General features: G+C 31.8%; 2 protein-coding genes across 4 annotated transcripts; both read left to right on the top strand.

Moving 5' to 3' along the window:
* The first annotated feature begins 463 nt into the window (after positions 1 to 463).
* Positions 464 to 3,602, top strand: LOC105453888 (methyltransferase-like protein 6). Of its 3 annotated transcripts, none has more exons than XM_011696164.1 (9): positions 464 to 1,049; positions 1,125 to 1,270; positions 1,387 to 1,530; positions 1,713 to 1,887; positions 2,218 to 2,327; positions 2,574 to 2,622; positions 2,810 to 2,858; positions 3,067 to 3,303; positions 3,495 to 3,602. In XM_011696164.1, exons 1-4 carry the CDS (start codon positions 672 to 674, stop codon positions 1,867 to 1,869), a joined length of 825 nt encoding a protein of 274 aa, XP_011694466.1. In that variant the 5' UTR covers positions 464 to 671; the 3' UTR covers positions 1,870 to 1,887; positions 2,218 to 2,327; positions 2,574 to 2,622; positions 2,810 to 2,858; positions 3,067 to 3,303; positions 3,495 to 3,602. The 3 variants fall into 3 exon arrangements, with proteins under 3 accessions (XP_011694466.1, XP_011694465.1, XP_011694467.1); XM_011696163.1 differs by having other exon boundaries at positions 3,492 to 3,602; XM_011696165.1 differs by lacking the exon at positions 2,810 to 2,858 and having other exon boundaries at positions 3,492 to 3,602.
* A 4,852-nt stretch (positions 3,603 to 8,454) lies between these two features.
* Positions 8,455 to 10,165, top strand: LOC105453917 (the record flags this gene model as incomplete). Its single annotated transcript, XM_011696195.1, has 2 exons — positions 8,455 to 8,604; positions 9,649 to 10,165. Coding segments are annotated over 2 exons (420 nt in total), but the record flags the coding sequence as incomplete, so codon positions are not given.
* Positions 10,166 to 10,270: the final 105 nt, after the last annotated feature.

Genomic DNA, 10,270 nt, shown 5'->3' with positions numbered 1-10,270 from the left:
AAGAAAATTATGTATGTCTTTTAATACATGTCTTTTTATTAAAGAGAGGTTTATAATGATTATAAATTCTAAATTTAAACCAAATTTAAATAATCGTATTAAAATTCAATTAATAATACTTAATAAATATATTTTATTAGCAAACGGTTGAAATTAAAATTTCTTTGTTATTATTATATTGTGTAATAATTGTAATTTACATTGTATGTTAAAAAAGACAGAAAAAATGAATGTTTAAATATTTATACTAATAACATATGAACATTTTAAAGACATTTTTGTAAAAATTATTTCACATATGTATATAATTTTTCTCGGACGTACATTCTGCCTATTCGAATTTTGCCGCTAAATATCATGTAACATTACGTAGTACCACGTGGGGTACTTCTCATCATGGCAACATCGCATACAGCGTTGCCTTTTTAAAGGTCATCTCACACCATCAAATTGCTCCACATTGCTCGGCGCCCGGCGACTGCGACTCGGCCATTTTCTTCTGGCGTTTCGACGAGTGCGGACGAGTCAGTAAAGGTGAGCCGTGAACACGTTCTCAGTAAGCATTTTTTCCCCTTTTTACATTGAATTATTACGTGGACTTCTTCTGGAACAATGAGTTTCGCGTTACAAATTTAATTAATCGGTTCGGCAATATAAGCGGGAGAGAAAAAATGAGCGAATCCGCCGAAAATGCTATATCGAACGCGGGCCACGTGGCGAAGCGTCTCACGCCGGAGGAGATCGATAGAATGCGGGCGCAGGATTCTCGCTTGGTGTCCGAGTTTCGCGCGAATCAGCTCGAGAGAGACGCGAAAAAGCACTGGGATTTGTTTTACAAGCGAAACGATACCAGATTCTTCAAAGATAGACACTGGACCACGCGGGAATTCGAGGAGTTGCTCGGTTTGGGCGGCAACGGGAATCAAAATGTCCTCCTCGAGGTGGGCTGCGGGGTCGGCAATTTCGTTTATCCCCTGATAGAAGACGGATTGAAATTTCGGCGAATATTCGCGTGCGATTTATCCACGAGGGCGATCGAGTTGCTCAAGGTTCGTGCAACACTCGCTGAATTGCAATTGCAAATTGCCGTGCCGCCGGTGCTTTAATGGTCCGTTTTCTTGTAGAGTCATACGTTATTCCACCCGGGAACAATAAAAGCTTTTCAAGCGGATGTTACGTTAGAAAATTGTTTCAACGAAATTGATTGTCCAGTCGATGTTGCAACTCTGATCTTTGCATTGTCGGCTATTCATCCTGATAAATTTCACAAGTATGTTAAATGAAAAGGTTACTGATTCTAATATCGTTAAATATATGTTGCTTCACACAAGATTCTAATCTGTTTAATTTGCGATTATTAATTATCTCGTATATTTTTTTTAATAGAGTTGCCCAAAATATATACAACGTCCTTGGTAGCGGGGGAATCTTGCTCTTTAGAGATTACGGATTGTACGATATGGCACAATTACGTTTCAAACCTGGGCACAAGATTAGCGAGAATCTCTATATGCGACAAGATGGAACCAGGTGATTCTATATATACTTTTCTTTTCGTTATCTGCTTAAATACAAGGTCATGATGCTTTTATAGTTCAGTTGATTTATAATGAAATAAACTTTTTGGATTCTGATTATACTAGATAAGACACAATGTTTTCTTGTCTGCGTAGAACGTATAGTAACGATAGTATGTTCTTCTAATTTTTCAGGAGTTATTATTTCTCTGTCGAACAAGTAGCATATCTATTTGAATCTATCGGTTTTCAAACATTGGATTGTGGCTACGTACAGAGACGTACAGTAAATTTAAAGGAAAATATTGATGTTCCGAGAATCTTTGTACAGGCAAAGTTCAAGAAATCTTGATTGCATAATAATGAAGTGGTAAGTTTATTTCGATGCTTCTCTATGTACGATATTATATTTATATTTGTTGTAAAACACATAAAACGCTTTAATGATTATTTTATTTAAAGTTTGAATTTTTGAAGAAGAAATTCTTTTTAATTTTTATATATCAGAATGTATGCATAATTATATCTTCAAAAGACTATTAATTTATGATTTTATTTGTTTACTTGAATGATGATTTCATGACCTATCAGATTTTTAATGATTGAGATGTCCTGCAGTGCTGACTCTTTCATTAATAAAATTATCTTATTTATATTTATTGAATTGGTTGTAACAATTTTTTTATTTTTTTTATTGCAGATTACTGCAATTCAGTAACATTTATGATAAATTGTATGAGGAAAATTTTAATTCTCAACGACTTAGCGATGTACAACAGAAATATATAAGTGGCTCAGTCGACATCCAAGGTATGCACTTTTTGTAGTGTAGTTATTGTAATTATATATTATTATATTTGTACATTAATCTTTTATAATGCGTGCGTATTATACAATTAAATGATGATTCCATAGTTCAGCTGAAATTACTTTGACGAAAGTTTAATATTATGGTCTTTCGCTCCTATCTGATATTATTTATATATTTATATATTTGTATATATTAAATGAATTGAGATTTAAATATCTAAAGACGACATTATTTTTATATTTTAGACATCTCGGATGATAAGTTGAGGAAACTGGAGTATTTTCTAAATATATGGTAATTATTCGTTTATAATGCTTGCGTATTATACAATTAAATGATGATTCCATAGTTCAGCTGAAATTACTTTGACGATAATTTAATATTATAGTCTTTCGCTCCTATCTGATATTATATATTTATATATATCTATTAAATAAATTAAGATTTAAATATCTAAATACAATACTATTTTGCATTTTAGACATCTTGGATGATAAGTTGAGGAAAAAGGAGTACCTTCTAAATATATGGTAAATTTATGTAAATTTAAAATTTTTTAAATATTATTTTTAATGTATATTCTTAATGTGATGTATATCTTTGAATATTTTGAAGATTAAGTCATGATATATATTTATAATTCGTCACTACCACTGAGCGAAAACTAAAAATTAATGCGTATATGAAGTTATATTAAAAATAGCTATAGCAAATAATTGTATTTCGTATACATTACAGAAAAAAGTTTGGATGTTGCATGGCTTCATGTAAGAAGATTGATTCGCAATCAGATCTCGAGTTCGACTTCGTTTTCATCACATGTTTTGATTTATAAAAGATCGATTAAAGAGTTATGAAAAAATGAGATGCTTGTTTGAGGAACTTTTTGAGGAACAATAAATTGTCACATATTGCTGAAGAAATGACGATTCTAAATATGGATAATACTAGCACAAATACAAAATAATATATATGGTAAATCTAATATTTATGTCGTATATATTTTTTACTTAAATGTATGTAATGATGATTTAATTAACACCATCTTTCGCATGAATCGTTGTGATTACGTTATTAGCTCTATCTGATGCACGACTTTATTATTAATGTATTATATTTAAAAAATTTATATCTTTATGAACCGTAAATAATTTTATTTTTAGCAGGTTTAATGTGCAGTATGGCGTGGATATTGTGGAAACATCAAACATTTTTATTAAGATCTTGAAGTATTTTTGTTTTAATTTTATAAATAAACTTTTTAATGCTATGTATTATTATGTATCTATATTAATCTCTGACACCTTTATCACAGCCTAATTCTGTATATTCCTATTTTTGTTAAATTCGTGTTTAAAATCAGATTTTCTATGCAAAGTTTATAAAATTGGTGCACTTTGTCACTTCCTATTTTTAATTAATATGGCAGAAATTAAAGCTAGTAAGTTAATTTCTAGAATATTATAGCAGCTTCCCGCAAAGCAATCTTTGATATGAAACACCATTACTTGCTTCAGTATAAAATTAATAAAGCGCCACATAAGGAAGTAGTCTTAATATTATAACTTACAAAACTAAATTCGAGTATATTATAAAGTAGAAAACTTTGAATAAAAGATATCTGAAAAGAGAATATTTTATAATTATTAACTTATTTCTATTCTTTTACGTACGCAAAAAATAATGATATCGAAAAATTTTAGAAAACGATGCAAAAATTTATATACGTTGTAAAGTTCAATTTTTTATCACTATAATTTGATATTAAATATTTTGATATTAAATACAAAAATTAATACGAAATCGGTGCAACCACATTATTACTTATTTCTACGATTTGCTGCAGTAAGTAAATTAACGCCATAACTTAATTAATTAACTGTTATCGTTATTACACTACATAGATACGAATTATATAGTATGAAGCAGCAAACACTGATCGCGCTACTAGTACTAATAAAACGCGTTTCGCAGAAGAGCTGTGCATATAACGATAGAGCTCTTCGTTCACCTCAGTATGGTGAAAGGATTAATAATTGTATGACTTCATTGCAGATATATTGAATTATGATGTCAGAATCGAGATAAATGAATTTTTTATATGTATTACCATAATTCGTAAATTATCCTAGAATTAATTAAAGCTCGAGTTTGTTGAAAGAGATGGTGATAAATAATATAAAAATAAATTAAGACTAAAATAAAATTAATGTTTTGAAAAATTTACGTTTTACGTATTTTTAAAATAACACAAGTATAAATTTATTTACAAATAATGTAAATTGTTAAACAAAATATACAATGCTATACAAAATTGCATTGATCACTTAATTATTAACGGATTATAACTAAAACTTGCGTATTTAATAATACAGTATATGTATATGTATTAGTGCACTTTTAACATTTATATTTATTATCAGTTTAATTAACTCTCTACCGGCAATGTGCGCAATTTGTTAAATGCAGTTAATTGTATTTGACACGTAAATTAATTGTTATCGCAATGTAGTTATATCACCACTCATTGTAAGTACCACACATTAACAATCCGTTAATAAAATATTATGAAAACGCATGAAATATCGATGATTATAACCTGGCGCTGAGAAATTTCAAAATGATACAATATATCAATAATAATCCAATTTGAAATGGGGACGGTATTTTACGACGCATATACACTAAAATTACATTATTACTTTTTCTTGTACTAGAATATAATGCATGCACTACTTTTTTAAGATTTATAGTAAGCCTTAATACTTAAACAATAATTATATTATTAAAATAGGTTTAAATATATTATTTATATTGGTATAAAATCGTTAGAAGTTTTTCGTTAGGTTATATATATTATTTACTATAGAAATTATATTTTTGTGTGATAAACTTTCGGATGTAATGAGTACTGTATATTAATTAATATTTTTCTTTCGAAATTCTCTTCCCTCTTTCTATTCTCATTTCATTTCTGAAATCTTTTTATCATTTTTAAGATTTTAATAATGGGCTATATTTTCACTTTTAATACCACTTGCAAGGCAATTGCATTATAAATTTACACAATTTTTTCTGAGCAAAGGAATATAAAATGTTAATTTTTAACCTATATATAAATATATATATACCTATATATATATATATATATATAAGGAATATGTATATATATATATATATATATTCCTTCGAAAGTAGTAAATATCAAAAATTTATCTCGAAATACAAGGAATAAATTATTGAAATTCTTTACGAAACCATTAATAATTACACATTCTAAATGTTAATTATATCAATATGATAGGATGCGCCTGTCATTTCGTTATATCATTTATTGATTTAAAATTTAATATCTTTTTACGATTTCGAATTGAGATTAAGGATAACTATCACTCTGGCGTTAAAATAAGATACCGTGCATATTATTGGAAGTGAGATTGTAAGTGCAACCATCGAAACATTTTTAAACCGTCGATATTTCATGCGTTTATTAATTAAATATAAAGTATAATAATATCGTGTTCCAATTAATTTTGCTTTGAAATACTGTCCGCAAAGGCGCCGTGCGCCGGGGAGCTAATCATTCTATTTTTACAATTTCTTTGCTTATAAGTATAATTTACGAAATAGTATAATTTATCACAATAAATTTATTTTATTTTTAATGGTAAAAAATTAATTAGTAGCAAAGGATGAAATCTATCGAAAGGTCGTAGCATGTCTTTCTTCATAATTGATTATTCGTAATTAATACGAAGTTACCTGTGTCCAAAACATTTCGTGTCCAAAAACATGAATCAGTTAAGAAAATATCAGGGAGAATTTAGTTGTGTAATATTCTGCCGTTATATAATAATGATATGAACGTTGCGCAAATCGTATATATGATGGTATACCTCAGTGACATTCTTTCGTCTCATATAAATATTTTGTTTTGCAAAGCGCGACAATAAAGGCGCGAAAACTATGCGGAGACGAGAAATGTGGGTAAAAAAATCAGAGAGATGAATGTTTTAACGGACTGAATTGTTAATGAGTTAGTTTCGTGTTTATTGGACTATAAAGACGTAGCACGGCGAAGGTGACGAGCCTAATATTAATCGTCATTTTATGCAAGTGCGTCATTTTTTGTTCGTTATAAACCGGACGAAATGTATGTAAAAACTGAAGTTTCAATAAAATGCAGTGCAGCCGATGCAGAAAGAGATAATTTAGTTCGGCTATCGGGGTCACGACACCGATCACTCTAATTTAGAAACTAATTATGCGGCGCCATCGAAAGAAATATCAAGAATTGCAATTTTTTTCAAGAAATTCGTAGGCTGACAAGTATCCTTGATCTTTTCTTTCAGGCGGAAACTTTTAACCCGTTCTAGGTCGAAACAGAATCCAAAATTAGGTATGACGTTCCTGAAAGTGATTCGCAATCAGCGGATGAAATATGAATACGAAATTCTTTTCATTTCTTATTATCAACGATCGGGAAATTCGACGCAACATGCTTCTTAAATGTGTCACGAATTCTAAGCTCGGATGCACGAGCAGGAAGTAATATTTGTTGCGTACATCTCGTAGCAACATTCCCTTTACATAAAATTGCGCATTCTTGAAAATGCTTTTACGTGAAACTGCGTCGTCCGTTTACGTTTATTTATATTTCGCGTTACTAATTAATTAACATAAATGTTTGCAAACAGAAGGTAGTCCGAGCGAACGGTTTGAAACTGAAACAAATTCGTACATTTTAATTAATTAATTAAACGCGTGCACGTCAACTGGATATTTAATTAGCTTTTGCAAATGTAAATATGAGCAACCGCATAGCAGAATTTACAATACTATAGTAAATATAGCCATGCAGCGTATGGAGACTGCCTCATTGGGATTTAAGGATTAATAATTTGTGGCGTCTAATAAAGCAATATTTAAAAACGGAAAAAAAATTCCATAAATTAATTTTGGAGATAAATTCGACGAAAATAAAAACATTTTTTTGTGCGAGGTTTATAAATCCTCTTTCTGACACATCCTTATTTCATCGGGCATAATTAAGAACCACTGGTACAATTTTTAAAAGCGTTCCAGAAATATTTGTCCGTCGCGGAAAAGATGGTCACGTCGCAAGGTGAACCAACTACCGTAATAAATTAACTTTATTCGGCCAATATTGTATATTCCATTTCAATTTTTCTATTCTATTTTTCCTACGTTTTTTTACCGCCATTTATTCCAAATGATTCGACGACGAAACCGGTATTAAAATAGAATCATATTTGAAACTCATCAGTTAAACTTTTCTTTGTGCTGAATAATTAACATGTATAATGATTTTATTTTTTCCTTTTTGCACAATACGATAATTAACAATTTTTTAATTAAATTATGTAATTACGTAAAATTGTTATTAATAAAAATATTTATAATAGAGTGCATAAGTGTCTAGTAGACTTTTAACATTTTAAATACATTATTCTTTATAATTTTATTAATTACAATGCATTCATAATTGTGATTTATGAGAAGCTTTGTCGTAATTAAGTCTAATATTTTATATGTCATGTAACACGCAAAAAACATTTGAAAAATAAAAGTACACAGATGTAAAAGATGAATATTAAAGTCCTACATATGTATCAAAATGTGTGCATGGTGCATGAAATTATAAATGAAATTTTACCCCGGAATCTGACGCGAATCGTAGATCATTTCAAGTGAGCTTAACTTGACCGCTGATGCACAATAATTAATTCGCACTTTAAGGTTCACCGAGCGCGTACCTAGGAAGCGAACACGGGCGCGAGCGGTAATAATTATGTCACAGTTATAAAACACTTTCCTTTGGCGGGTTGCCAAGGTCCCTTGCCTCACCCGGGTTTCCCTCTATCGAAGGTACGCAAGTGCATCGCGGAGTACGTGAACGCGATATACAAGGTAGATCAGATCATCGCGATAGCGGGCATCGGCGTCGATAGCGCACGGCCGCGAATTACATATACAGAAGATGTAAACAATACGTGCCATATTGTTTATAACAACCTCATGTGTAACCAGTCGCGCGAGGCGCACGCACACGTACGAACACACGCACCGCCCGCGCGATCTGCGTGCGTCCTCGTGCATTGATCAATCGGCACGAGTGTGACGCATGCAGAAATCGCTCCGGGTCGTCGGGTATATAAACCATCCGCCAAAAAGCAGAGGCATCACACTCAGTTACTGTTCCATCAGCTACTGATCTTCCAAAAGCTACCCAAATCAACCATGAAGTGCTTCGTGGTAAGTATTCCGATAGATCGTTATATCGTTTAATATTATTCGCACTGCACACTTGTTAAACCTTCGAACCAATTTGCCGGACAGGAAGCTACTGTTCCGACGAATCGCTTGAAAATTTCATGCTCTTCTGCATTTTGGGACGATCAATCGGGTTTGCATTCGCATACCGCATGAAATATTCCGATAGATTTTCAGATTAATTCACTCGCCGATCGGCGATACGCCGATTACAATCTAATTACCGCATTATCGCGATTATCTGTAAATCGATTCGGCTTGAACTGCATGTTCCGGTTTTGGCCTCAAGCCGCGCTTATACTGTAATATTCCAGTGTTACTCCGATAATTAATTAGTGGAGAATTTCCTCGACTTTAGAGAGATTTTCTTAGAGAATTTTTCCTCCTCCGAAAATTCGTTTTTGTAGTTGCAGCTATTTATTGAACATAAGCTATAAATAAACTTGAAATTTAAAATCTTGCTAAATATGTCTAAACTTTTTAGACTTGCAAATTGTATCTTTATTTTGGTCTGCATATCTGCAATCTTATTTCTCGCCCTATTTAGCATAGCTATATTTTCACGTTATTTAAATATATTGATACTATATATTTATATTATTTTATTTTCGAACACGCGAACATATTAGCGTGAGCATTATAGAATTATAAAATGTTGAGTATTATTAAGAATTAAATATATTATAAAATCCTATTAGGATATTAAGATTACAAAATAACTTTTCTCTTATATGTCACATTAATCGTATTATTAACAAGAAGTACAACAGCTTTAGATTATTTCGCACAAATTCGTAAGAGATACGATATTTCCTAACATTTCGTTTAGTAAATTAATTTTTCATTTAGTAAATTAATTTCTTTAGAAAATATACTCGTCTCAGTATTTATTGGTGTTAATTGAAACAAAAATGGCTTGCTTATTTATATACGAAAACTAAGTGGTAACATTTAAGTCCCACTTTTGCGCCACGAAATTCGATGATAAGCGTCGACCGCGGATTAATTCACGCGCACGTTTTACAGGCTATCCTCCTCTTGGCTCTCATCGCCATCGCCATGGCGGCGGAAAAGCCCGCTGAGCCCGAAAAGACCAAGGAGCCGCAGGTCGCCGATGCCGCCAGGGATAAGAGAGGACTCGCGTACGGACTTTCGCCGTACGCGTACCCGTACGCATACAACTCTTACCCACATTACCCGTACACATACGGGTCATACTCTGGATACTACCCCTACTACCGTAACTCATACGCTCACTACCCCACGTATTACAACCAATACCCTTACTACTACTAAGTTACACATCGACACATCGAAAGCTACGGTGACTCGGGATTAAGATGGGCACAAGATGAAAATCTCATGGAAAAACCTCATTACCTCATGGAAATCTCACGGAGAAGAAGTTCTGCTCTCGAGAATTGCAATCTAATCGATCCCGAAAAATTCCTGGTGCAAGTGTATTCGCATTTGGTTCTTTGACTGTCGATTCCTTTTTCCTATGCTTATTGTAATAATAAAATTGCACTACATTTAAAAGAGACGCGTTTTCTCTGTTTATTAATTCTATTTCCCTTCTTGTCATTTTCCCTCGAAACTTGTAATTTCCCAGATTTTAATTTCCGAAAATGATAATCGCGCAACAAGC

This window comes from Wasmannia auropunctata, unplaced genomic scaffold (genome assembly GCF_000956235.1).
Source record: "Wasmannia auropunctata unplaced genomic scaffold, wasmannia.A_1.0 LD335994.1, whole genome shotgun sequence".
Classification (NCBI taxonomy): domain Eukaryota; kingdom Metazoa; phylum Arthropoda; class Insecta; order Hymenoptera; family Formicidae; genus Wasmannia; species Wasmannia auropunctata.
This window is presented reverse-complemented; position numbering and strand designations above follow the sequence as displayed.